Source organism: Catharus ustulatus, chromosome 21 (genome assembly GCF_009819885.2).
Source record: "Catharus ustulatus isolate bCatUst1 chromosome 21, bCatUst1.pri.v2, whole genome shotgun sequence".
NCBI lineage: Eukaryota > Metazoa > Chordata > Aves > Passeriformes > Turdidae > Catharus > Catharus ustulatus.
In genome coordinates, this window is record NC_046241.1 from 9,486,399 (window position 1) to 9,514,220 (window position 27,822).

Here is a 27,822-nt window from a genome sequence, read left to right on the forward strand (position 1 = left end):
CCCCAGGTTCAGAGCCAGGGCTGGGCCAGGGCTGTGGGAGTGACTGCTGGGCTCAGGCAGGGACTGGGACATGGGAGCTCACTCAGAGTGTTGCTGTGGCATCCCTCAGGTTTATTTATTTCCCTGAACAAGGTGATGGACACAGATTGCTGTGAGTTAACTCTCACATTGCCATTCACCACCTTTTCCCAAGGAAAATTAGAAAAGGCCAGAAGTGCCATGACTGAGTTCCAGGGTTTGAAGGAGGGAACATCACTCTGTTTCCTGGCAGAGAAGTGTCTGCAGCAGATCCTCAGAGGAACTGTGTGATGGAAGAGTCAGAACTTGGGGCTGGGGTCCTTGGTTTCCACTGTCTGTGCAGGGCTCAGCTGCTGCCCCTCTGCTGCTCTCCTTTCCCTGCTCCTGCTGCCTGTGCTGCTGTTCCCTCTCCCGTGGGTGCTCCCAGTGCTGCTCCACCTGAACCTACAGCCCCGCCAGCCACTGGTGTTTTTCACCTTTGCATAAGGGCCCAGCTGGACTCTGAGCTAGTCTTTGAAATAAGCAATAATCTTATTACCTTTATCAATTCAATCCTCTTAAGGTTAAGTCAATCCTATTAATCAGGCTTGTGATTTGGAGAACCTTATTATTTCCAAGTCAATCTGCCCATCAGTCAGTTAGGATACCAGGAACCATCAGCTGCAGCCCAGAGGTGTGTGACAGCACGGGGAGTGATGGCCATGGCTCTGCTCAGCTCCCTGGCACCTCACTGCCCCAACAGGCACTGCCAGTGCCACCCCCAGGTACCTGGAGCCCCTTGGGCCTGCGGCTGCTGTGCAATAGCACAGGTTGGTTTATGTTCAAGTGCAGACCAGTGCAACCCTGTGCCATCATGCTCTGAATTTATTTATTTATGAATTGCTCTTCTTTATCAGCATATGTGCAGTGACTGGGGTCGCACAGGTTCAGATCCGTCCAGTCTGAAGCAAAAAGCCTTAAAATAAACATGGGAACAAGCCTGGAGAACAGTGCCACAGCCCTTAATTTTGACTGTAGACCTCTTCCTTCCCCTCTCGACTCCCATGTAATGAAATAAAGCATCTTATTTTCTTCCACTGCCAGGGGCCCTAACTGAAAACAACCCCCTGCTGATCTCTGCTGCTCAGAAACAGGGAGTTTTATTGGCTTTAGTTATTGCATTTTATTCAGGACCTTGTATGTGGGTGAGTGAGGCCCCTGGAGGGATTCCACAAGTATTTGCATTCCATTTGTGTCTTCTGAGTGCTGGCTGCTGGAGTACTTAAGGCACAGATAGCAAAAGTGGGATCCAGAGGCTTTTCCATAAGGAGGGAAGGGAAGAAGTGAAGGTCTGGGTGATGGCCCTGGGACAGAAAGGCAGGATGTCACAGAAGTGACCCACGTGGCTCAGGAGCTGCCCAGAGCAGTCCCTGCAGAGGAACTGACCCAAGGACATGGCCTGGGGGAGTTGTGACCCCTGACACATCCCAAGGCCAGGCCCTACAGCCTGGCTGGATGGCTCTGCAGCCCAGACCTGCAGGGACAGGGAGAATCCTGAGCCATGGGATGCTGCTGGCTGTCCTGGCTCTCCCTCTTTCCCTGTTCAATAGCAGGGCCAGATTCTGCAGTGCTATTCCTCAGCTTTGGGTGCTGTGCCATAGTGGAGTTCTCTGGGACTTCAGCAGCTTTTCTTTCCTCTTTGGAGACAGGGGGTCATTTTCCCAGCTGTTGAGCTGCAGATGCTCCATAGGGAATAATAAGAGCAGCAGAGATTTCCAGGGGATCTTTTCTGGCTTTGCATTGAGTCCTGCTGTGGAATCTTGCCTCGTTTTAAATTCTGGTGAATTCTGTAGATCAGCTCAAGTCACCCAAATTCGCATTAACTCAGGTTCCCACTTGGCCCTGGGTTTCCAGGACTCAGCAGCCAGTGCTCAGCTGACAAGAGGGGGGAAAGCAAACACTTGGCTGAGAGATGCTGTAAAACTCAGTGTTCCTGAGATAATTAGTATGTTGGGAAAGTGACAGGAAAGAGAATCAAGCAAAGCCAAGGTCAGCGGCTGCTAATTAAGAATCAGCACCTTGTGTCAGCCTGAGCGGTGGCTTGGAATTGAAACGTACCCTGGGACAGCCCCAGGAAGATAAAGGTGATAGAGTTACCCAGATAGCAACTAACGGGATTTGAGCAGGGTTTAAAGTTTCATTCCAGCTTGGCAGATAAAAAGGGCAAAATGAGAGAAAATAGCAGAGGGAGGCGCGTGCTTTGCTTCCAGGAGGGATTTTTGCCTCTGCAGCTGCCGGAGCGTTGCAGACGTAGCAGGATTTGAGGAAGGGCATCTTCTGGCTAAAGAAATAATGAAACTGCCTTTTTGTTTTTAGCCCAAAGCTCCTCCTCTGGCTTTTTTGGAGGGTCTGGGGGGAAGGTCAAGGCAGTGTGTTGGTCCCAGAGTGTTGTGGGAAGGTGGGAGCAGTGAATTGTTGGGTACTGCAGGGATGTCACCTCCCCTCCTGTGCTGTCACACAGGGATGTGCCTGCCTGCTCCAGGGTTTGCCTTTGCCTGGGGCAGGAGCACAGGGATGGAGGGTCTGTGGATTAAATTATTTGGGTCTCTTGGGTTCAGGGAAAGCTGTTTGTTGAACCTTGATTAAACTTTCAGAGATGTCCATGTGAAAAATGAAACAGAGCATCCAGCCTCTGGCAGGGAGGGGGCCCTGATGTCCCCTCTCCCCTGTGGGGGTTGGACCATGGCAGCTCTGCTGTGCTTGGGGACATCAGGGACAGGATGTGGGGCACTGTGCAGAAGCCTGGGGTGCTCCTGCTGCCCCTGGCAGGAATGGGCTGTGACCCTCAGGGGAAATGAAGAATTTCTTAGTGGAAGGTTATTACTAAGCAGATTATGTTGTTTTAATGGAAAGGAGTTTAAGAAGGTGCCCTTGGTTGTGGAGGTGAATGAATGTGTGTGTCATCATTTCTGTGTCTCCTACATGGGAGGCAGTCAGGGGGTTAATGTGGGTGATTTGCACAGTGCCAGCAGCCTCTTTGCATTCTCACCCAGGTGAGTGGTGACACCTCAGCACCTGGTGCAGTGAGGAGGAGCCAGGCAGAGCTGCTCTGTCCATTAGCAGTGCAGAGAACATGTATCAGCATTAGCAGGTGCCTGGCATTCCTCCTGGATCCAGCCTGGCTGCAGCACACTCAGAGCAGCAGTGTGAGCTCCTCAGCCCCTGCTCAGTGAATGCTGTGGCTGAAGCAGATCTGGAGCTTGCTCTAAAATGCTGTTTTTCCTCTGCAATTTGCAATTGAGGCCAGACTGATGCAGGGGCAGCTGTCAGGGGCTGCTCCTGCTCACTCCTGCCATTGCTCTGCAGCACAGGGGATTGTCACATCCCATGGATTTGGTTGTGTGCACATCAGGCCAAGAATGTGCCCAGAGTGGGTGCTGTCAGCTGTTTATCTCCATGAACAGGGAGGAAATGGGAAATTTGAGTATCTCAGTGCATATCAGAAGCTGTGTCTCAGCCATTAACTGGGCACAGCTCATGACACTGGAGCATGCCCCTGGTTTGCAGCCAGTGCAGTTGGACACCAAACACAGCCGTGTTTAAGAGGGGAGAAAAGGTTTCAGCCACAGAATATGAGGCTGACACAAGAGCAGCCAAAAAGCAGCACTGATGGAGAGACAGATGAGGGTCTGGGATGAGTCACTGTTGGGGTGCAAGAGCTGAGGCTCCCCAGAGGTTTATTTCTGATCTCTGAGGGAGTTTGGGCAGGTGGTGAGGCAGAGTGTTCACACAGGATCACCTGCAGCTCCTGCAGTCCCTGGGGTGTGTCACAAAGGGACCTCGGGGCTGGGGAGCTCTGTGGAACCAGTGTCAGTGCGTGGTGACCCACCATGGGCTTTGCTTTCCAGGATTTCTTGACTGACCTGATGATGTCTGAAGTTGATCGCTGTGGTGAGAATGAGCATCTCATTTTCAGGGAGAACACACTGGCCACCAAAGCAATCGAAGAATACCTGAAGCTGGTGGGGCAGAAATACTTACAAGATGCCTTAGGTACGTACAGATCATTGGCAGGTCTGGCCCAGAGAGGCTCTCCAGGCTGCATGGTGGGGATGTCACCTGAGCCCTGGTGGCCATCAGAGGCCCCAGCATTTTGCTGCTGGAGGGTTTCCCTGGCAGCAGGTCCAAGCCTGGGCACGGCTGTGGCCGCAGGGGCAGCTCCTGCTGCCGGGGGAAGGTGACTGCAGAGCTGGCGCCTTCATCTGCTTTCAGAGGAGATAACCAGAGGATGTTTGGATGTTTGAAGGCATTCTGCTGCCTGCCAGGGCTCCTGTCTCAGTGCTGGCTGTCACAGGCTGATTGAATCCCCCCTGCACCCCCAGCAGAGATGCTGCCCTGCTCCTGCAGCGCTCCCCGGTCAGATGAGATCTCTGTGATGCGCTGCCTCCCGGATCATCCAGCGCTGGGAACCCTTCTGGTGGTTTTTTTTTTTCTTCCCAAGTGCTGGCTCTGTTTATGGCTCCAAAAATACTTCTCTTGATGCAAATGAAAATAATTAGAAGCTTGTGCTTCTGGGCAGGTCAGGAAGGAACTGCTGCATGCAGGGAACACAGCACGAGGATGGGGAGAGGCTGCCTTGGAAGCTCTGTGAGCTTCCATTGGATCCCAGGGCAGGATGAGCAGTTTCTATTGAGGTGTTAATTTTTCAGTATGCTAGTTCCTGCTAGTGGATTTGTATAATTTTAACAAGGAGCAAAGAAGCATAAATACTTTATTAAGAGAATAATGATAATAATGAAAACCTTGAGGAAAGGGAAATAATTGAACAAATTCAGGCAGAGAGCGCACAAGAATAGCAAAAGGAATATTATTTATTTCTGCCTTGTAATGCTTTCTGGTTGAAGGCAAGTCTGTAAGTAGATTACTCATAAAAATTCTCAAAAGCCAGGAGATTAATGATATCAGAGAATTCTGAAATATTCCCTTTTGGGGCTCAGTGCTGCCAGGGCAGTTCCATTTTGTGCAGGAGGAGCCTGGGGTTCCTGCTCACTGTGGGCACTGGTTCTGAGTGTCCTTTCCCAGGGAGATGAATCACCTGCCAAGGTGTCACAAGGTGCCCCAGGGCAGCGTGGTTCTGTCCTTGGAGCTGTGGAGCAGGTGATGGGGCCAGGTAGGAACAGCAGGCATCACCTGCAGGCGAGCAGAGCGGCTCCAGAGCTCCCTGGCAGAGCTGAAAATACACTGGAGAGGCTCTCCAGTATGTAATTTAATTTTGTTTTGGCAATAGGGGAGGAATGCAGATTGGAGTGAGGAAAAAACAGGAAGGGAAAATCCAAGACAGTCAGGAATTAGGAGCAAACCAACTGGAATGAGAAGAAAACCAAAGCAAACCTTTCTCCTACAATGCCACCCAAGCTAAACCCTGCCTCCTCCTCCTCCCTGTTACCCTGTGCCAGTCTCCACAGCCACTGCTGGCATGAAGGACTGATCCCCCAACCCTGAATGCAGGGGCTGTGCCCAGGTACCCTGGGGTGAAAGGTGGCACCAGAGCAGGAGCTGATGGAGAAGCTCAGTGTGGGCCTCTGCAAGGGTGAGAAGGAGCAGGCAGACACAAAGAGGAGCACAGGAAAACTCAAGGAAATATTTTAATTTCATTTGATATGATGTTCAGCTCAAAATAAACCTAGTAAATTGTTTCTTTCCTTTAATTACCTGTTTCTCCTGTGAATCACAGTGGTTTGTCAGCACCAGGGCACAGGCTGCAGTAGCAGGCTGTGCTGCCAATAATTACAGGGCCTGCCAGCATCCTTCCTCCTGCCTCAGCCCCAGGGAGCGTGCTGGGCAGCACAGCCCTGATGCAATATCCCAGAGCCACAGGGACAGCACTGCCAGCTGGGGAGCAGGGCTGGAAAGGGCAGGGTGCTGGGTGTGCTGGGCTGGTCCTGAGCTCCCAAGGAACTGCCAGGCTCTGCTGGATCCTCTTGGAGACATGGAGAGCCAGAGAGCTGCCCCAGGGGCCACCATGTGCTCTGTGTCCCTCTCCTCTGCCCCCAGTGTGATGGGGTGCCAGGGAGCTGCTCGGGCACTGGGCCTTAGGAACAGAGCTTCTCATGTCTCCAAACCCATCAGCAATTCTGTTTTACAGGGGAGTTCATCAAGGCACTGTATGAATCAGATGAAAATTGTGAGGTGGATCCCAGCAAATGTTCATCTTCAGACCTCCCCGAACATCAGGGCAACCTGAAGATGTGCTGTGAGCTGGCCTTCTGCAAGATCATCAACTCCTACTGGTGAGTGTGGCAATGGGAATGGGAATGGGAATGGCACTGCCCCTGTGCAGGGCTGCTCTGCAGGAGCTGGGACCTGGCACAGCTGTGGAGGGGGAGCTACAGGGCTCTGCCAGAGTTGGAGTATCTGCTCTGAGGATGTGGCACTCTCCCAGATTCCCTGGCACCCTTTTCAGAGGTGCTGAAGGGTCACTGGGGCACAGGGACAGGGCAGTGGAGTCAAGGAACACCAACTGTGACCGATTCAGAGGTACTTGATGCCAGATGTGTATGAAGTTCTGGAATAAAGGGCAGAGATATATGTCCTGCATCTTCCACCCATGGAACAAGTCAGTCTGGATGGGCCTGACAGATGCACACCTCCAGGAGCATCTGGCAGAGCTCAGAAATCCTGCAGCAGGCAGGGGCTGTGGCACCTGGAGGAGCTGCCCCAGCACAGGCAGCTTTTGTTTGGGCAGATGTTCTCTGGTTGCAGTGCTGGAGCTGGGAGGAGGATGCTGTTCTCCCTGCTTGGCTCAGCATCCCACATTCCTCTGCATTAACCCCTCTCATCTCCCAGCCCTGGGTGATGGGAGCCCTTTGCCTCCTTGGCCCAAGGCCTGGTATGCAGCTGGAGGCATTTCCGAGTTGTTTGTTCTCAGGGTAAAGGTTCTTGCAACTGGTTGGGACAGGCCCGAGTATCCCACATGGGCTGGCATGAGGCAGTGGATCCTGCTCAGGAGGTGGTGCTTGGGCACAGCTGTCTCATGGTGTTCCTGCTGGGACTGGCAGCCAGGAGTCCCTGGGTCTGTGACAGCTGCTGCCTGCAGAGGTGACCTCAAAGGGAAAAAAGATGGACTTGGGACTCTCTTCACTTGGAGAAATGAAAATATTTTCTTTCTGCTTTTTGCTAACATATCCAGAGCTTTTGGTCCTGACCATGAGAGGAGCGTTTTTGTCTCACTGCTGGATTTCCAGCCTTTCCACTTAAAATCTGGACTTAGTTTTTATTAATGTAGCAACACTGATTTTGCAAAGCATCAACAAGGGATGATATTGAAGGAAGGAGGTCTTTGATAAAGAGGATTTCTTGTTTTCTCTCCTGTCCTAGCTGTTGTGTTGAGGTTAGAAAAGTTAATTATAAATAATCTCCCAAGATATTGAGTGTGCCCTCTTGGAAGCCAGGAAGGGAACTGATCCTGCTCAGGGGGAGAGCAAGGAGCAAGAGGCTTCCTTGGGCTGCCATTATCTACCACAGGTACACAAAGGGCAGGTTCTTCACAGGTATCCTACTCCTTATCGTTGGCCAGTTAATAACTCTGACTCAGGAATGCTGTTTACCTGCCTTCCCAGGAGGGATTCACCACTTCCAGTCAGCAGTGCATCATAATGGTTTGAATTAATGTCTTCCTAAAAATACCCAAAGCAGCACTCAAAGGTCACTCTAAAAATAGGCTGGAGAAGTGACCCAGGGAAAGTCAGGAATGCACAGGAAGTTTGTTCCTCTCATCCTGCATTTCCAAGGAAGGCTGGAGCAGCTGAGCTGCTGCTCTGAGTGGTTCCCCCTCAGTGCTTTGAGCTCAGCAGTTCTTGGGCATTGATTGGGCAGATGAGTGTTGGGATTGGCCAAGGTATCCCAAGAGCCAAGGATCCTGCTTTAAATAGAGCACTGGAGTGTGTGTGCTCATCTGTGGAGAGTCAGGGAGAGGAAAGAGGTTCACAATAACCGAAAATTGTTATAATTATGACATAATTTGGACATCTGGAAAGTTTCAGTGTAAGCAGAATTTCAGCATGTGGAAGCTCGTTACCGGGAAGTTGGGTAATGAATTATGGGCCCGTTTGTCACATAAAGCCAACGATCCAAATTCCATCCTGTGACACAATTCAACTTCCATGGGCTGCAGTCTGTGACAGGAACGTGTCAGTGCTGCATTTCAGGGGTTTGCTCTCCAGTCACTGCACAACCTGTCCTGATCATTCAAGCCTCAAATTGCTTAAAGGATTCTCCTGTTTCTGGGCAAATACCGTGAAGTGAAAGGGTTTTGTCCAATTGTGTGGATCAAACGAAAGACAGAGGAGAATTTATCCAGCCAAAGACGTTGGCTAATGTTATTTGTAGCGCTCAGGATAAAAAAAAAAAAGCTCATGAAGGTGAAAGTGTGAAGGCAGCACAGAGCAGAAGATTTTCCAGGCACTTCCATGGAGCATCACCACTGTGTCACAAAGTCAGATGGTCTGAAAAGGACCCTGACCCCCTCACTTGTACCCCTGCTGGGTGTGACACAAGGACACGGGTTCCTGGCCTGGGCAGTGGGATCTGTGTGCCAGGAACACTGGGACCAGTGGCAGCCCAGTGCCAGCCTGCTTCTGAGTGGGAGTCTCCAGCTGAATAAATAACTCATGCTGGGAACAGGATAAGGTGGGAGCAGGGAGCTGGGGAGGGCTGAGCAGGAACAGGCAGCAGTTCCCCAGCGATAAGGGCTGCTGCAGTGAGTGTCTGCTGGCCCCAGGGAATTCTGGCATCCGGGAAAGGCAGGCTGAGGTCTGTGCAGCTACAAGGCTGGAGTAGCTCCGGTGGGGCTCTGTGTTTGTACTTGGCACAGTGGGATTTGGTCCAGGTGCTTGAACAGGAGTGTTACAGTTTGCACAGCCCCCCCTGCAAGCTCCAGAGATTCCAGTGCTGCTGGTGATTCTTCAGGAGATGCTCTCCTTGCTGGCTGAGCTTCCTGCAGCTCAGAGCACCCCATGGCACAGCCACTGAGTCCTGAAGAGCTGCTGTGCACAGTTTGTTCCATATCCCAGTCTTCCCAGTTTTCTGGGGTCTTGGCATCCAGTAAGGTCCAATAGAAGCTGCTTCTCTCCCAGCTTTGCTTTTTTCCCTGTGTGGTTTGAGACTCCTGACACTCCAACCCTGACAGACACTGCCTGTCCTTGTGTCATTTCAGTGTCTTCCCAAGAGAGCTCAAAGAAGTTTTTGCCTCGTGGAGACAGGAGTGCAGCAACCGCGGCCGCCCCGACATCAGCGAGCGGCTGATCAGCGCCTCGCTCTTCCTGCGCTTCCTGTGCCCGGCCATCATGTCCCCGTCCCTGTTCAGCCTGCTCCAGGAGTACCCCGACGACCGCACCGCGCGCACCTTGACCCTCATCGCCAAGGTCACCCAGAACCTCGCCAACTTCGCCAAGTAAGCCAGGCTGTGGGCAGGGCAGGGTGGGCAGGGCAGGGTGGGGAGGGGAGGGGACAGCACCTCCGGGTGCGTGGGCAGAGCCCGGCACCGGCACCGAGTCCCACGCTGGCCACTCCTTTCCTTGCTGGAAAGGGCCTGTTTGCTTCCTGTTGGCTTTTTCCCCACGTCTCTCTGGGACTCGTTCCCTCACTGTCAGGTCAGGAGATCATTCAAGTTTCCAAAACAGGACATGTTTCATGAGCAGGAAAACAGGCTGTTTTGACCACACAGATGAGCAGCAGGGTGGCAGTGGGGACTTTGTTCTGTGATGTCCTGTGGGTGTAGGACCAGCAGCAGTGATGTGCTCAGCTCAGGAACTGTTCCATCCCTCCTTTGAGCCCTGGGACCTTCCCTACCATTAAAATGCAGCTGACTGAACTGAGAACAGCGACACCATCAATTTCTAACTAAGCCCATTGGTTTGATGGAAACAAAGCGAGAGATTTCTGAAAATCTTTCCACTGGCTGTAGCTCTGAGCTACTTATCCTGAGCTCTGATAACAAAATGATGAGCTTTCTGAAACATGAATGGACAGTTTCTATCTAAAGCTCCTTAGATCTGGAAACTGGCTTAGTGCTCACACTCACAGTCAGGAACGCACAGACGCGCCTGCGGACACCAGCAGGAGATGTACAAGTGTGTTACACTAGATGACAGAAATTCTCTGTATTCCTGACCAATCCCTAACTAAAGGGTTTTCATATTTCCAGCACTTTGCAGAAAGGCTCTTTAACTAAGCTGACATTAGTCAAGCTGAAGTGATCAAGCCGAGCTGTCCTGTGCATGGCACTGGGCCGAGCCTGTCCCATGGAACGGCACCAGCTGCTGCCAGGACAGCCCAACCATGAGGCTCTGCCTGCTGTGCTCTAAATCAGACAAAAGGCTGAGGGTGCAGAGTTTGGAGGGCAGAAGGAGGTGGCAGGAAGCCTAGGGGATGATGGGCTGGCCCAGCTGCAGGGGTGGCTCTCCAGGGTGACCCCAGAGCAGTTGTGCTGGCATTGCTGGAGAGTGCAGGATTCCTGCCCCCATCCATCACTGGGCTCCAGTCAGCTGAGGGTGATTGCTGTGACAGCATCTTGATTTCCAGTGACAGGTCCTGTTTCTGGAGGCTGTGCCCTGACCCAACAGTGAGACACTGGGTTACCAAGAACTCCTTTGTTTCTGCTGTGGAGATCCCACACTGATGAGGGCTTAGCTGGATCAGGCTGGGGTTAATTTTGGTTCCCTGGTCAGTGAGGTGTCCCAGATGCTTGGAAGGGGTGAGACACCAGAGGAAGGTTCTTAGCTGTGTTGTACCTGCCCTTTTTTTTCCTGGATTAAGCTGAAATCTGTGTTGCTCTCTCAATAGGTTTGGTAGCAAAGAGGAATACATGTCCTTTATGAATCAGTTCCTGGAACATGAATGGACTAACATGCAGAGATTTCTCCTGGAGATTTCCAATCCTGAAACCATCTCAAACACAGCTGGCTTTGAGGGCTACATTGACCTGGGCCGGGAACTTTCCACATTGCACTCACTACTCTGGGAAGTCATTTCCCAACTGGAGCAGGTATCCAGGGATGGCAGGGCCAGCTTTGGGGGTGGGAAATGATGGAGAAAATGTTGTTCATGTGATTCCCTGAAGAGACTGTCCAGCAGCTGGCAAAGCCCATAGGTATCTAGCAAAAAGCACAAGATGGTGGTGGTAATTGTTCTCTCTTTTCTGCCCAGGGCACTGCCACCAAGCTGGGGCCCCTGCCCCGGATCCTGCGGGACGTGAACGCCGCTCTCAGTAACCCGGCCTGCGTGCAGGTGTCGGTCACTGCCGACCACGCCGCCTCCACGCCCAGTGCTGGCAACAGCATCTCTGCAGGGCTGCAGAAAATGGTCATAGAGAATGACTTATCTGGGTAAGAGACCAACGGGGCCTGGCCACACACCAGGGATTACGGAATATTCATGCAGGGACAGAAGGACAGGGTGCAGTGTGCAGTTCCCTGATCACTGACCAGGCTCCCCCATTGCAGAACTGGGGCTGGATTAGTTCAGCTCTGACTCTGGAGAGAGCAGTGGGTGCTAATCCATGGCTCCGTCCTGGGCCCCTTGAGAGCCAAAACTGGGGATGTGGGAAATGAGGAACCTGGTGGTTCTGGTCTCACCTGCAGAAGAAAGTGTTGATCCTTTGAGGACTGGAGGGTCTGTTAGTGCTGACCTCGAGGTGATGAGGAGTGTTGTTAAGGGCTGTGAGAGATGTACAGGACGCGCCTCACCCATCTTTGTACAAAATAGGGTGTGTACTGAATTCACTGAGATCCAAACCTGGATAGTTCTGGAACTATCCAAGCTGTGGAGGCCTCACAAGGAATTTCAGTTTATTCTGTCCAATTTTTATAAAACTGGGAGTTTTCACTGCTGAGCAGTGATTTTCAGACAAGTTACCTACGTGCTTTTTGGCCTGATTAAGTAAGGAGCTTCATTCATGGGGAGAATGAGGCTTTTGCCTCTGATGTTTCTGTTTGTGGAAAACGAAATGGAGCCCACACAAATGGAAAGACTGTGCTAGTAAAATAGTTTGTAAGTGGAAACTGCATAATATTTAACAGTTTAATTAGGAATGAAAGGCAGCAATGGCACTGGACTTGCTGTAATCAGAGCTTTCATCTCTAGTGCCTCCCAGCATGAGGTGCAATTATTTAAATCCAGTGCTATGGAGGATCTCTGACAGTATGCTTCTCCCCAATACTTGCTTACAATGCACCATCTTTGATCAGCAGAACATTCACATTAAGCTACTGCAAAGCTCTCTCTTCCTATCCCAAAGAAATCAATATTGCATGAATGTGCATTGCAGCAGGAGTGGGGGGATAACCTTCAGCTGCCAGGCTTTAGCTCTGCTGTGTGAGCACTCACTGGCCTGGGAGGCCTGGTGTGGACCCGGGCCCTGCAGTGTTCTGTGCTGTCCCAATCCTGGCCATTGTACCCACAGGAGCACAGAGCAGGGGACACTGGACTGGCATGGGTACAGCCTTTGGGAGCAGGAAGGGGACACACACTGACCCAGAGCAGAGCAGTCCCCAGAGTGTGTCACTGAGCCTGGTGACAGTGCAGTGCCCTGTGTGCACACACTCACCTGCCCTCACCTGCCAGTTCCCAGGCCAGCCCGGGGCTCCACAGCACCTCCCCACTCCTCTCAATGTCCCTGGCTGGGCCAGCCCTGTTCCCTGCCGGGTCTGGGTCCTGTCCCTGTCCCCATCCCCGTCCCAACAGCTGCGCCACCCTGATTTCTGAGTGATTTCGTTTTCCTGCTCTGGTGCAGCATTCACAACTCTTCTTTTTTGTTTTGTTTTCCTCTCCTCTTCCTTACGCACTGACTTCCCCGCAGTCTGATAGATTTCACACGGTTACCATCTCCAACCCCTGAAAACAAGGACTTGTTTTTTGTCACAAGGTCTGCTGGGGCCCAGCCCTCGCCTGCCCGAAGCTCCAGTTACTCAGAGGCCAATGAGCCCGACGTGCAGATGTCTAATGGCAGCAAGAGTTTGTCCATGGTGGACTTGCAGGACAATCGGCTCTTGGACAGTGGGGCCAACGTGCCCGGCACGGCCGACTCCCTCAATGACAGTCAGTCGTCGCTGGGGCAGTTGCAGGGCGTGTGGAGCACACGGACTCAGCAGAACAGCGTGACGGGCATGGCCACCGTGCGCCGGGTGGGCCAGACCCCCACCACGCCGAGTGGCGAGAGCGCGCCGGGCCGGCCGCAGCTGCTGGCACCGCTGTCCTTCCAGAACCCCGTGTACCAGATGGCCGCCGGGCTGCCGCTGTCCCCCCGCGGCCTGGGCGACTCCGGCTCCGAGTGCCACAGCTCGCTCAGCTCCCACAGCAACAGCGAGGAGCTGACGGCCAACAAGCTGGGCTTCGCCGGCCCCGCCGCCGAGGACTTCTCTCGCCGGCCGGGCGAGCTGGCCCGGCGGCAGCTGTCGCTGACCGAGAAGGGCGGCCAGCCCACCATGCCCCGGCAGAACAGCGCGGGCCCGCAGCGCCGCATCGACCAGCCGCCCCCGCCGCCGCCGCCCGTCAGCCGCGGCCGCACGCCGCCCTCGCTGCTCAACACCGTGCAGTACCAGCGACCCTCCAGCGGCAGCATGATGTCCTCATCGCCCGACTGGCCCGGCAGCGGGGCGCGCCTCCGGCAGCAGTCCTCCTCCTCCAAGGGGGACAGCCCCGAGATGAAGCAGCGCACGATGCACAAACAGGTGAGTTGGGGCTGCCCAGGGCCTGGCGCTGCAGGGGCCAGCTGGGGTTAGCCCGTGGAGATTGCTGCCGTGGGAGGGGATGTGGCTCTGAGCTGCCACGTCAGTGCCAACCCCATAGTGGCATTGCACGTGGGGATGAACCTCGGCTCTGGCCCTCCAGGACAGGAACACAGAGCAGTGTCCACTCCAGTGTCCCTCCGTCACGTGGCACTGGAGCACGAGGGCGGTAGGTGGCAGAGGCTCAAGGACAATGGCAGCCAAGCCACTGTCCTGTGCTACCATCTTGTCACTGCTTTGCCTCTCCATGCCCAGGCTCTCATCCCATGCCATAGTCAACCCCGTGCCATCTCCCAGGCTTGGAGCAGACCCTGCTCTCCTGTCAGTAAGAGCCTCTGTGCTGCTACTCCTGTCCCAGCGGGGAGGAAGGAGCTGAGAGCGACGTTCCCGCTGCACAGAGCTCTGCAGTGATCCCACGTGCTGGGCTGCACACAATTCCATTGCACTGTCCATGGAGGTAAAATGGAAGGCAGTAGGTCACAGGCCTAGGGCCCTCTGGTTGTCCTGGTACGGACAAATGGTTTTTATAGTGCTCATTTATTCACTCTGCCTTTCAAAACCAGCCCTACAGAACATTATCACAGTAGGACCTCTGTGCCTAAAGGAAGAGTTGTAAAAGAAAAGCAATCACAGAGACTGGACAACCAGCAAGAGCCCAGTGCACCCAGCCCTGGGTTGGCTCAGGCCCTTCTGCAGCACTCAGCGTTGCTGTGTCTGCCTGTCCTGCACAGGGCACTGTGGAGCCTGGCCAGTGCTGCCCACAGAAGGTTGTTCATGCTCCCATCCAGGGCTCCATGGTTCGGTATCGATGTGTGAGTGCTGGCATTAGCAGTGGTGTGCAGCAGCCTTTGTGTAACACAATCAATACTCGGTAGGGACAGAGGGCACAGAGCTGTGCAAGGAGCACAGGCCTGCCTGTAGCAGGGTTTCTTCCAGGAAGACAAGGATTCTCTACGTGGCCATTGGAAAGCCCTGGCCAGGTTCTCTTGGCAGAAGATTCCTCCACCCACCCCTGTGGTCTTCTCGAAGTTTCTCTTCAGACCTGAAGTCTCAGAATGCCTCTTCCACCCTCACTCTGCACGTTTTACTTGCATGTTGGCAGCATGGGGATTTGTAGCAAGCCATGTTCATGAGCCAAGTCTGACGCTTCAGTTTCATAATTCTGGAGGTAGAAGACCAGACTGGAAGATGGCATGGGAAACCCCAGTGAGGAAATTAAACCAGTCTCCACTCCTTCTGACACAGAACCTCCTGTTCTGCTGCCTGACAGTGACTGGGTTTCTCTGTCCAGAGGTTGGAATGAAGGAGAAGTTCCCTGATATTTCTGATTCGTTAACTTGAATTCCCAAGTCATTAAATTGAATGACCAAGTCATCCAGATCCCATGTGTTCATCTGACTGTTTGCTGCAGCTTATAACAAGGCAGGATGGAAAGGAAATAGCTGAAGAGTGACTTCCTTGTAATGTGGTTGGAAAATATTTAGGCAATGCCACTGGCAGTCCCTGCCCAGGCCAGAACTGAAAGGCAGCAGTTGTGACTGTTGCTCACTGACCATGGAAGATCACTGCTAGTAAATGATACTGAGCCTTTAGACCTCCTCAGCATCCTTAGTGTAGCCTCAGCTAAAAATAAACCTCTTCTCCAAGAAGGCACCTGCATGGTCATAAGGAGCATTTCAATTTTCAGATCTTGTTTTGTGGAATCCACAGAAGCAAAGATGTCTCATAACAAGCTGAAGACTTGAGAGAACTCTGCTCAAGGAGTGAATAAACCACATGCAGCTACTCTGCTCCCCTGCAGCTCAGCACCTCTGCAGGTTGTGTCCTTGTGAGGTGACAGGATCTGCTCAAACACTGGGGCCATGGCTCCGAGCAGGCTCCCACTGCTTGACCCCAGATAATGTCCAGAACAGGAGCTGTTCCTGCTCTGCTAGCTCAGTCTGAGCAGCGTGGGAGAGGCTCTGCTTGGAAGGAAACTCTGTCCAGCTTCATGACCATTTGTGTTACAGGTTTTTCTTTTGTCATGGTTGTATCATTGTTTCATTGTAGGCCCCTTCTCCTGTGAACCCCAATGCCCTGGACCGCACTGCTGCTTGGCTTTTGAATATGAACATGCAGTTTTTAGAAGATGAAAGCATTGACCCAGATTCCAAGCACAGGGATAAGCTCAGGAATAAGGACGAGCTCAGCCAAGCAGAAAAGGTAAAACCTGATTGGATTGAAACAAGTTTTTGAATAGAGAGAGGATTTCCTTGAATGTCATTCCCTGAGCACCCTGGGGAGAAGGTGGGCTGTGTGCAGGTCCCTGCCCAGGAGAGAGGGGCCAGGTTGCTCCCTGTCCTACTCAGCCTCACAGGGAGCTTGTGGGGAACATTTGGGAGGTTTTCACACACTCAGTGGCTGGAATCACCTTCTGATGAAAGCAAGTAAGAAAGACAGGAGCCAGGAAAAGTGCTGATGCTGCACTGAAACAAACTCTGCAGCCAGCCAGTGCCTCTTACTCTCCCCATTCCAACTCACCCAGTTGCTGGGAAGAAAGCTTAAAAACTGGATTAAGCACACCTGTACCAGAGATGGAGTAAGGCACAGGCAGCCTCATGCCTCACAGCAGGGACGTAGAGCAGGAAGCAGTTTCCATGTCAAAAAGCAGTTCACAGACCTAAAAACTAAGTCCAAATTTTGGTCTCAGAAACAGCACTGGTGCCTTGAGTGACTTTGTGGCACTTCCACAAGTTTATGGCAGTGTCACACAGATCAGGGCCTGGCCAGTCAGGGACCTGGAAGCCATGTGCAGTGTATTCTGTCTCAGCCCCTGGGCCCTGTGCCTCTGAAGCAGAGGGGTGCTGCTCCCTTCCTCTCATTTCTGGGCAAATCTGCGGTGGGAGAAGCTGGGAAGAGATAAAGTAGGCCTGTCTAGGGTGAAAAAGAAGGATGAAAATGAGGATCCAGCAGTCAGAAGCTGGGAAAATCCCATCTTTGCTGATTGCTGCTTCTGCAAGGTTCTTGCCCAGCTGCCTGGCTCTGCCAGGATTGTGGCACTTGAGCATCAGTTGGGGATGTTTCCTCAGTGTTCTGTCACACCAGCACTGCAGACATCACCCTTCCCTGAGCCCCCCTGCTGTTTCCCAGCACAGACATGTTTCTGATTTTGTTCCAATAACCTTCCCATGCTCGTTCTGCTGTGCTGTGTCATTTAGGGACTGTCACCTCTTAAACCCAAGGGAAATGCTGAAGGGCAGGTGTCACAGGACCCAGGCTTACAAACTCTGATGGCACTGCAACATCCCAGGGCCTCCCCAAGCCCAGCAGGAGCCCTGGCCCAGGCTGTCTCATTGCCATGCAGCATCTTCCCTTACTCTGCTGTCCCATCAGTCACTGACATTCAAGATCACCATTAGCATAACCTCTCTCCCCATTACCGTAAGACCTGAATGGTAACTGAGAATGAGACAAGTGTTCTAGAGACAGGAGTGACTCCTTCGGGCTCTGAGGCCTCTCCTGCTCTCCTCTGAGCTCACTTATGCTGCTCCTATTTTAAGGCTAGGGTAGGTATTAATCTTTCCTGTTCAAGCAACTCCCTGCTGACTTTAGTGCTTCTGTGCAGCTGTACAAGCGCTTTGTTCCCTCATTGCTTCAGGTTCCATGTGCAAGCCGTGTTCCTGTGCTGCAGTAAGAGCTTTGCTAAAGGAAAACCGCCTCTCTCCAGTACCTTGGCAGTTCAGGAAACCATCAGCTCTCTAAGTTTACAATCCTTGGGAGCTGCAGTTATTTTTGCTGTGAGGAGTGCTGGCCAGTCCCCAGCAGCAGCCTGGCTGCCCTCCCCTCTCCCTAGAGCTGCTCTGGGGTCACAGGGTCCAGGAGGACTCTCAGACCTGGGACATGACCCAGCCCATCACTGCAGTGCCTGCCCAGGTGTGATGGCCAAAGGGAAAGGCCAAGTCAAGACACAGCAGAGTGCACTTCTCTCAGTTCATTAATACCACCTGTAGCTGTAACAGCCTTCATGGCTCAGGTGGAAACCTTCTTCCCGTATCTTGACTCTTTAAAAGCAGCTTGCCACATTATCAACTGCATGTTAATTATTCTAAAGTTCCTCCAGTTGAGATGCTTTTTTAAGACTATGTCCAAATATATTATTTTTAAATTAAAGAAGTTTTCTTGTGCACACACTCACTGGATTTTCCTTTAGCAAAGCAAGTTTACTGAACGCTGTGCTGCTGCAATAGCTGAACCCAGTTTAACCAAGTTCCAAAGCTCCTAATTTTCTTAATTGCTTTATGTGATTCTGCTGCTGATTTATAGCTTCAGCCAAATGAACAGTACAACTGTGGGGTCTTGGCTTCATGCAGCAGCTCTTCTTGGCCTGAACCCTGCTTAGAGATCCGAGTTAAATGCTGGGCTCCAGAAGGCAGGAGCGCTCTGTGCCCTGCCCAGCCAGCACGGTGCCCTCAGTTCGATGGAGGGTGACGAGACAGCAGTGTCCTGCATTTGTCACTGCCCCTCGTGCTTGGCACCCAGCCTGCCCAGAGCCCCCCCGATTATTGCTGCAGACCAAGGAGCTCCTGTGTGAACCCCAGATGCCGCAGCTGCAGCCTCTCCTGCCTGTGTGATCTGCACTGTCAGTGTGAGAAGCTGCCTTTGCACTGGCCCGCTCTAACCTGCATTTCCCTGTGAAATGCCAGACTCTGCTAACAGCCACTCTCTGCACCTGCCAGCGACCTGCCCGCCCCGCGGACCCCGCACTGCTCCTGGCGCCGCCGAGACGACGAAGAGGAGGTGTCGGCGCGCGGGGTTTCTCATACGGGTTTGCAGCCATAGTCTGATACCAGGAGAGGGGCATGAGAGGGTTTGGGGGAAACCCTGGCGAGGGCAGACCCTACGAGGTAACGTGCCACGTGTTTTCTCCTCCTGTGTCTGTCCCTGGCTGCTCAGTACCAGCAGGACCTGGTGGTGCTGCAGGACAAGCTCCGCATCTCCAACAAGAAGCTGGAGGAATACGAGACTCGCTTCAAATGCCAGGAGGAGAACACGCAGAAGCTGGTGCTGGAGTACCAGGCCAGGCTGGAGGAGAGCGAGGAGCGGCTCCGGAGGCAGCAGGAGGATAAGGAGATCCAGATGAAGGGCATCATCAGCAGGTACAGGGAGATGGGAGTGCTGGGGATGGCAGTAAGGCAGGGCAGCCTGGCTGGCATTACAGCTCACCCCTTCTCAGGGAATCAGGATTCTTTAGAGGTGCAGGCAGGTTCCACATATGGGTTTTTCCCTCAGTATTGTCTGGGACAAGGACATCAGTGTTTTACTGATGCACAAGGGCAGAACTTCAGGAGGGAAGAGCTTGGTAGGCTTCTTCTGTTCATATAGCCATGGATCTCATCACCATGCCTTACTCGGAACTCTGAATCCCTTCCTCCCACCCAGTGGGGAATTGTGTTTATTTACATTTGTCCAGGAGTGTTTCAGTGCAGTTGATTTCACCTTTACCTGAGCCAAGCCCACTTAGTGCTTTCAGTCAGGCCTCACCACTGGGCCAGCCCTCACTGTGCTGTGTCACTTCAGCTTTGGGGCACCCCACTAGACAGAGCTCCAGGGAAGAGTAAGAGCCAAGGAAGAAAGCTTGTTTTGTGGGTAAGAGGAGGCAGAGTGTGAGGGTAATACCTGGGCTTGGCAGAGCCCAGCCAATGTAATTTTTTCTTGTGTGCCTCGGCTCCCAGACTGATGTCGGTTGAGGAGGAGTTAAAGAAGGACCACGCAGAAATGCAGGCTGCTGTGGATTCCAAGCAGAAGATTATTGATGCACAGGTGAGTGCCCTGTGCCAAAGGCTGCTGCAGTTTTCAGGGTGGGTTTGCCAGCACACAGGTACCCCCTGCAGCAGTGCCAGCCCACGGTGACACCGTGTGGGTGAGTCAGCACCAAGCTGCAGGCAGGGACAGGGCAGCTGCAGCAGGACACAGTGACTGTCACAGCTGTTTGTGTGGCACAGAGGGTGTGGGGTGGCATTTTGGGGAGGGATTCTGCCCACAACTGAGTCAGTGAAAGGATCACATTCCCCAGAGCATTGCTTGGTCCCAGTAATGCCTGGATTACCAGAACAAGAAACACACAGCCTGCCCACAGCCAAGCCAACATGTTTTTTCAGCCTTTGGGTTGTGATTTGCAGGACTGGGAAGCTCACTGACTGCAATCTGTTACAGTGGAAGAGGAGCATCACATGATGGATGCAAAACACTGTGCTTGGAAAAGAGAATAGGAAAATACAGCCCATAATCTTTTAGTTTGTCTAGCAGAGACCACCATGTCCTCAGCAACCAGGCGTCCCTGCAGCTTGTGGCTTAGAAGGGATAGTGTATTCTGGCCTTAATTTAACAACCCTATTGATCACTTGTGAGTCACTGCTCAGGACTAATTCATTGTATAGCTAATTAAAAATGAGACAGTAGTAATTTTGTAAAAAACCCCAGCTTTTTTGGGGAGCAATTTATTCAAAGCTGCTAAATCACCCATCCCATTCTGTTCCACGCTCCAGCAGAGCTGAGCACACCCAGGGTGTCCCTGAGGTGTCAGGGGTGGCACCTGCAGCCTCCCAGCAGCTCTGGGACCTTCTCCTGTCCCCTGCACCTCGTGGGACACATGTCAGGTTCTGACCATTATCCAGCCTGCTCTCTGCTGTTCCCTTTTGGTCACCTGACACTGTACACGTGTTGGACGTGTTCATACATGGACTTCCAGAGTTACACACAAGCAACTGCTGTGCCCATGAGCTGGGTCTGTTCCTCTGCTCGTGGCAGTCACCAAAGGATGACACTTGTTCAGTGTCACAAAGGACAGGAGTGGTACAATCAGGCTGCAGCATGGCAGCTCTTGTTCCCATCCTTACAATGGTGTAATGGGTTAGAGCTGCCATCAAAGACAGCCTGGGAGGCTACAAGTCATTTAAACTATTAATTTACACTAATTAAACACTGACAGGAATAACTATCTTGGGAGAGTTTGGGTTTAGAAATGGAATCGTACCATCTTTGTAACAGCTGAGTTAGAACAAACAGTACAGTGTATACCTGAATAATTAGAGCAACTGTGTAACCTCCATTTTCATACATAAAATAAATGTAACTCACACTGCACAGGCAGGGAATATCTGTAGCCCTGCGGATTTCAAAAAGTGCTGTGTAGCACTTAAAAAACCCCCACCCAAGAATGCCAAAGGGAAAGGTCCTGGTCTAAAAGGCCTCTGGGTCCCTGTCCTGGGCTGACATCCCAAGGGAGGGACAGGGCTGGTGCCTTTCCACTGACTGTGCCCTCTGCCCGTTTGCTTGCAGGAGAAACGCATCGCTTCCCTGGATGCTGCCAACGCACGGCTAATGAGTGCCCTTACTCAGCTGAAAGAGAGGTACAGCATGCAGACACGTAATGGGATCTCCCCCACAAACCCAACTAAATTGCAGATTACAGAGAATGGAGAATTCAGAAACAGCAGTAATTGTTAACGCGCGGAGGGCGCTGCCGCAGGAGAGGCCTGGCCGGAGGGACCGAGCACAGCAGGCGTGAGCCGCGGCTTCAGAGAACGGCTGCTCCCCGAGCACCAGCTCCTTACTGCGGACGGCGCCGACTGACCCTGCTGGGACATGTCCTGCCAGCACTTTGAGGGACGGGAATGTCGAGTGTGAGATGAGTGGCATAAGGAAATAACATATATTTGAGAATCGCTGTCACTGTTGGATTTGAATCAGTGTTTAATGTTTAAACAAAAGTAACCTTTTCCTTCTAAACTGCCCAAAGGATATGCCTCACCCCTCCCAGCAAGGAGTAACGTCCTTGTCATTGCAGTAAGCGAAATAAAGGGAGCTGGGCAGAGCCTGCAGCAGGCAGGGGCCCAGTAAGTCCAGTTCAAGTGTGCTGCTGGATGTAGCGTCCGAGGGACGGCAGCAAAGCCTGGCCCGCTCCTCCTGTGCCTCCCCCCGGAGCACAGCCCTCCCAAAGTGAACCCCAGCTGAGCCCAGCACCCTTCCTGGGGGCTTTTGTGAGGCCACTGACTTCTACAGCATCCCCAGGGCATTTATGCAGCTAATTAGTGTTTTGTTCACTCTGCCCACCCAGGGAGCGCAGTGCAGATGGAAGGTCAGGGCGGCGCGGTGGCCAGAGGGGTGCTGTGAGGGGAACCCCGGTGGCAGGGGGGCAGGACTGGTGCTGCTGGGGGCCCTGGGCAGCCCAGGGGCACAGAGCAAGGCCGAGGCTCTGGCACAGGAGTGGAGGGAGGAGCTGGCACCTGGCGAATGGCAACTCGATTCCTCTGGACAGCTTCTGCTCTCTCACAACTAAAGGGAAGAGTTTTGTGAGCAATAGCCCCAGGCACTGTCCGCACACTTCCCGCCACAGAATAAAGTGAATGTTGCCTGAGCTTGGTCCCTGAGCTGTGATTGAGGGACGGGCTGGATTTGCTGGTGCCTGTTGTGGTAGAGGGGGAGCGAGGGGCTATGTGCAGTGGCAGCTTCCTGCTTGATCAAGGGTTCATTGTGGGGATGGAATGCTCTGTGCTGAGAGTTTTACTATTTCTGGGGAGAAAAACAGACAAAGAAACAAGAAAAAGGCCCTGAAGAACCATGAAGATCGGTAATTGTATTTCTTTTCTTTCACAGTATGCATTAGAAAAAAAAAGATCCCATTTTCTGGAATACTGTCCTCTTTAAATTGGGAATGAGCACTGCATGGAAATTAACCGGCTTGAAGAATGTAAAACATGGTCATAAGGGAGTAACCACCAAGAACAGCAGCCACCACCGAAAGGCCCCTTGTCAGGAGCACTGTGCAGGCATAAGCCAGGATTAGACTCTCGCAGCGCCGAATCGCGCGGCGGCGGCACAGACACGGTGTGCTCAGCGGAGGGGGCGCCCCTTCACGGGGGTCGTGCCGCTGACCTGCGCCACGCTGTGCTTGTGGCTCTGTGGCTCTTGCAGTTAGTCCTTCACAAGGCCCATCTCAGAGCAGGTCCCTCGTACCGAGAGCCAGAGGTTTCTCTGAGATACGGATGACAGTGTACAGTGTACAGGACATCTGCCTATGCTCCCTCTAAAGGTTAACACACTGCTCAACGCCTGTCCTAGCTCCTCCTGCCATGTGTAAATGTACAGCCCAAGGGACTAGGACGTTCCCTGAGCTCTGCTCTGCTTAGGTACCGTCTCCAGCCTCACACTTCCCAGGCTGCCTGAGCAGGACGCTTTGCCAGTAAGCTCTGCATTGCCGTGCTGCCCCACAGCCGTAAGGCTCCTTAACAGCTTTCTTCCTCATGCAATCGTTTGCAAAATTAAAGATGCTCTTTTTCCTACACGTTTTTCTGGTCCCTGGAAGCCCTGGGCCAAGCCCAGGAGGAGCGAACGTGTTGCACTGAGGTCTCCACACCCCGCCAACACCTGCCGAGGGGTGCAGCACACAGCAGACCCCAAACGGAGCTCCTCAGAGCAATGTCATAACTCAGTACTTATGGCAAGTACAGTCACCTTTGAATTTTGGAGACTAGCACAGATGGCTTTGAAGAACCTCACAAATCTGACAAGGTTACAACTGGAGAAAGACCCAGACAGGTTAGGAATATACAGGGTACTGTGAACCGTTGGGTACGTAGATTTACACCTGCCACTGTCTCAGAGTCAAATACATGATAAGAACCCTGCAAAAAAGACTATTTTAAATGCTTTTGCCCTAAGATGCCTGTTTAGAGCTAATTGTTTTGAATTCTAAAGTATTTGTGTTGCGAGAGACTGGAGTTTTTCAAGACAGAAGTGACATAGAGGAATGGAAACGCTAACAGGGCACGGGGCGGGCGCCCCACCAGCGACGTTTCCATTCATACATGGAAGTAATTTTGGGATGCAGTCAGTGCTCTCCGTAAGAGCTGGAAAAAGAAACACCCACAAAGCAATTGTTTAGTGCTGAAGCTAAGCACAGTACATCTTAATCTTCTCCTCAACCAAAAGCCAAGGCACTTCTCCCCCCCCCAACCCCGATCTGTCACAAACTCCTGGTTACCCTCAGAACTTGCAAATTACTGAACACATTGTTCTGCTGAAATAGCAGGAATGCTTAAATCTTCCCACAGCCAGTTATTAAAATCTTTAAAGTTCCAGTGCCAACACCTTCTGGAGTTGTTGCTTAGTTTCCCGAGCCAGTACAAAAAGCAATTTAAATCAGGATGAAGTCTCATTACAGTAGAGATTCCCCCCTGTTTTTCCCTGTTTCCTTTCCCTGCAACAGTCAACAACTGGACCTAACCGTGACCCTCCCCTAAAAAGGTCTGGGGGCAGGTGTTGAGTCCAGGCTCAGTTCTGTTCCTTCAGCTTGTGCTGCTGTTATTTATAAGCTGTACATTTCTGTGTGCGTGTGTGTGTGAGTGCGGGAGCCCCGCGCGGTCCCTGCCGTGGCCTCGGAGCTGGTGCCTGCCATAGCAATACCTGGATCCCGAGAGGTGCTGCAGCACCACAGCAAACACCACTGTCCCCAAGGTTTTGTCATCGGCTCCGTTTCCTTCCCGGTTCTTGCGCTTTCTACAGTAAGAGGCTGTTCTAGTGCAAACTCGTCAAAGTGTAAACAAAGCAAAAACACTCCGATTTTTATCTTAATACAAGTCTTAATATTTTTTTGTAAATGTTCTCAGTGTTTACTGTACCGTATCTATCTCACTAACAGTTGTATATAGTAACTTACTTCTGGTGCTGCTTATTGAGTCGGGATTTGGCTGTATCTCACTGCTGTGTTGGAGAGGTGGGCTCAGGCTGCCAAATCTGGATCCAGACCCACGTTCTGATTCCAGCCTCCTCCCCTGGGCATCTGAGGGAAGGGAGCCAAGTCGTGGATCCAGATTTGTTGTGGACCCACCTCAAAGATTCTGTTTTAAGAGTTTTGATTTGGGGTTTTGTTAAACTGTAGTGAACGCTCCTGAACAAATGAGCGGTTTTGTGTGAAGGGGGATGAACTAGACTGACCCTATCCCAAGGTCTCTGCAGACTGTAAGTATCACCATTCTGGACAGGGATTATGGCTTCAGTGCCAAAAGATGGGAGGGACCCCAGTCCTTCCCCATGCCAACTAATACTACAGTGTAGTCACCAGCCCCTTCTGCACCAGTTTAAGCAAATCCTGCCGCCATCCAAAGAGTCTGGTGTCACTTTGCATTGTCATTTGAGTCTGGTTGGTTTTGTTTTCTGCTTTTGCAGCTGTAAAGCACTGATTGCACTGTGAGAACACCTGGAACCCTCTGGTCTGGGAGCCAGTCCCAGAGGTTGCTGCAAGGCTGCAGGATGCAGGTTCTGCTACTATGAATATTCCTAAAGGGCAAAGGGACTTGCTGGACCTCAGTGAGGTGTCACAGGCTCTCCTAGGAAAGCAATCAGCAAGGAATCAATCATTCCCAAAGTTTAGATAGCTCATTGGCTTTTTCCTGTTCCTAAAATCCACACCCAGATGAAAATGTGCTGAGGTCTGTTGTGTGATGGGCAAGGAGAGGATTTCCAGTCACAGGTGGCAGATGCATTAATGTGTTCAGCCAGGAACCACAGGCTGTGGCCCAGGGGTCTGATCTGAACGGGGCTCATTTCCCCCAGAGCCCAGGGCAGTGGGAGCAGCCCTGGGCCAGGCCTTTCTGACAGCAGCCTGTGACCAGTGAGTCCAGCAGCTCCACCACAATCCCTGCCCTGTCCTTCACACAGCTTTGCCTGGAGAGTGGAAAGCAAAAGTCCAAAGGGAACACCTGAGACGCTGTCCCTGGGTGGGCGCCCCGTCCTTCCCACCTGCACTGATTGCTGGGGTCACCTCCTTACAAAGGTTTGTGTTCAAAGCAATCCAGGCTGGCAGGACTGGGACCTGGTGTGGGGCAGAGCCGTGGCCTCAGGGCTGTTTCAGAGGAGATTGCTCAGCACCCACCCTGCTCTGACCCCAGACAGATAGCTGCTGCCTTTTCCTCCTCCCTTGGGGAAAATCACACCTGGGCGAGTGGGAGGACAACAGCAGCATGAGAACATGCAGCTCATGGGCTTTCCAAACCAAATCCAATCCTGAGGGTGTTGCACAACATCCAGAAACAACCACGCTTCGGAAAAGGGTGTCACGTTCAAGCATTGACTTTCACAGATCACCTGAGCTGTGACATTGCTGTAAATGCCATGTGGCTCTGCATCAGCTACCAGTACCCAGAGTGCAGCCTCCATGTTCACATATTCCTTTATCATACATCACTGTGTCTTAAGATATACCTCTCTCTGTATATCTGCTTAGGCTGATACTTGTTCCTGATAAGCAGTCGCTATGTTTTATATCCTCTTATAAAGAAAAACAAATCTTTTTTTGTAAGTATGTTTAAAAAACAAAAAAGCAAAGTGGAAGTGTTTGCTGAATCTCCTTCAGCTCCTTTTAAACTATGTAATAATGTACAGAGAAAGTTGTTGGTGTTCAAAGAAATGATGTGGCTGTGCAATTTATGTACATTTGCAATTAGAAATATTAAAGATTTATTTAGATATTTTACATAAGTGCTCCAGCACCTCTACTCAGTCATTTCCACCTTTTAGAGCATTCTGGCACATGCCACATGCTCACACAAACCTGTTTTATCTGCCTCCCTGAAGAGATCATTGAAATTTGCTCCCACTAGTATTTTAGCCACTTTCCCTTCACATGCTGGGGGGCCTGACAGCCAGGCCTGCTCCTGCCCCCACCAGTCCTTACAAACCACCCTCCTGCCTCCAGTAAAAGTAGCAGAAAACTTGGAGGAAAGTCATTAAAACCCAGGGCAGCATCAGCACCTCTGCCTCATTAACATCATCATAATTAGCTCCTCCGGGAGAGGTGGAAGACGGGCTGGCTTCATCGAAATGAGTCGGGATGTGGGGAGCACCTGTGGCTGTTCCTGTGCTCAGCAGTGCTGGAGCCGGGCTGGGCACTGGGACAATCCTCCTCCTGTTCCTGTCAGCAACCCCAGGGAGGGAAGACAAAACCCACCCGGGCCAAAATCCTCTCTCAAGGCTCTGCCATTCATTCCCCTCAACACTGTTGATTTTGAAGGCTGAGAGAAAGAAAAATGCAGCCCTGGAAACACAAAACACCTCAGAAAACGCTGCAAGGAGGGATTAGTCAGAACCACCTTGACTTGAATAAAACCTCCTTAGCGGCTGCTCGGCTTCATTAGAGCAGAGCTGAATTCTCAGCCGAAAACACCGGGAATGTCTCTGTGCACTTGACAGCTCTCAGCATCTGCGGCTCCGCAGCGGCTGCAGCCGCTCCCAGCGGGCCCTGGCAGACGGGCAGGGCTGGGAGAAGCGAGACTCGGAATTGCAGATCAGCAGCCAGAGCAGCCACGGGAATACGGGGCTGGGAGCTGGGGAGCGCAGATGTGTTTGCTCGAGGTTTTTAATCTGGAGAGTCATTTAAGCACAAGACTCATCAGCAATAATGATGTTCCAGTAATTGCACCCCTACAAGCACAGGGTTTGATCTGAGTTCAGTAAGTGAGAGTCACTGGCCCGTGAGCTGCTCCTGGTGCCAGGCAGCACCTTCTCCAGCACAGCCCAGTAAGCACTCAGGCAAGGCTGAGGTGATGCAGCTGTGTCCCACTCCATTGTCCTGAGTCCCACAGCAGCAACTGGGAGATGTCAGAACTGGGCATCTTCAACACGGGGAAACACAAGAACCCTGCCCACCACAACTGAGGACAAAGCAGCAGCCACAACAGTGGCCTCTGACAAGTGAGGAAGTGACAGCACTAAGCCAATACTTGCCAAGCTGGGGCCTTTAAGAGCACAGTTAGCCTGATAGTTTCAGCGGGAGGGAGGCAGGAAGGTGCAGAGATGAGGCTCACACCGAGGGAGGGAAGGGACAGGAACAGCTCCTCCAATAACAGTCCAAGCATCCTTCCCTCACTGCCTCCCAAGCCTTCACAAGCAGTCAGCTCCCACTCCCCTGCAGTGGGTGAACACCAGCATCCTTATTTTAACAACGAGGACGTGCAGAAGGAGCACAACTTTCCCAAGGCCTCCCAAAAGCTACAAAAGCCAAAGA

At 52.2% G+C, this 27,822-nt stretch overlaps 1 protein-coding gene across 12 annotated transcripts in view; it reads left to right on the top strand.

The window, feature by feature from the left end:
- The window catches only part of LOC117005526 (DAB2 interacting protein), a 158,616-nt gene extending 132,319 nt beyond the window's left edge, over nt 1-26,297 (top strand). For 9 of the 12 annotated variants that reach the window (XM_033077191.2, XM_033077192.2, XM_033077195.2 and 6 more), the window contains 10 exons: nt 3,906-4,050; nt 6,143-6,287; nt 9,212-9,448; nt 10,840-11,041; nt 11,203-11,381; nt 12,854-13,724; nt 15,831-15,983; nt 18,714-18,916; nt 19,493-19,580; nt 21,099-26,297. In XM_033077191.2, coding sequence (XP_032933082.1) covers nt 3,906-4,050; nt 6,143-6,287; nt 9,212-9,448; nt 10,840-11,041; nt 11,203-11,381; nt 12,854-13,724; nt 15,831-15,983; nt 18,714-18,916; nt 19,493-19,580; nt 21,099-21,266 — 2,391 coding nt within the window. In that variant the 3' untranslated portion in view covers nt 21,267-26,297. The remainder of the gene's footprint in view (nt 1-3,905; nt 4,051-6,142; nt 6,288-9,211; nt 9,449-10,839; nt 11,042-11,202; nt 11,382-12,853; nt 13,725-15,830; nt 15,984-18,713; nt 18,917-19,492; nt 19,581-21,098) is intronic. The other 3 variants (XM_033077194.2, XM_033077193.2, XM_033077196.2) reach the window with 3 other exon arrangements.
- The last annotated feature ends 1,525 nt before the right edge of the window (nt 26,298-27,822 follow it).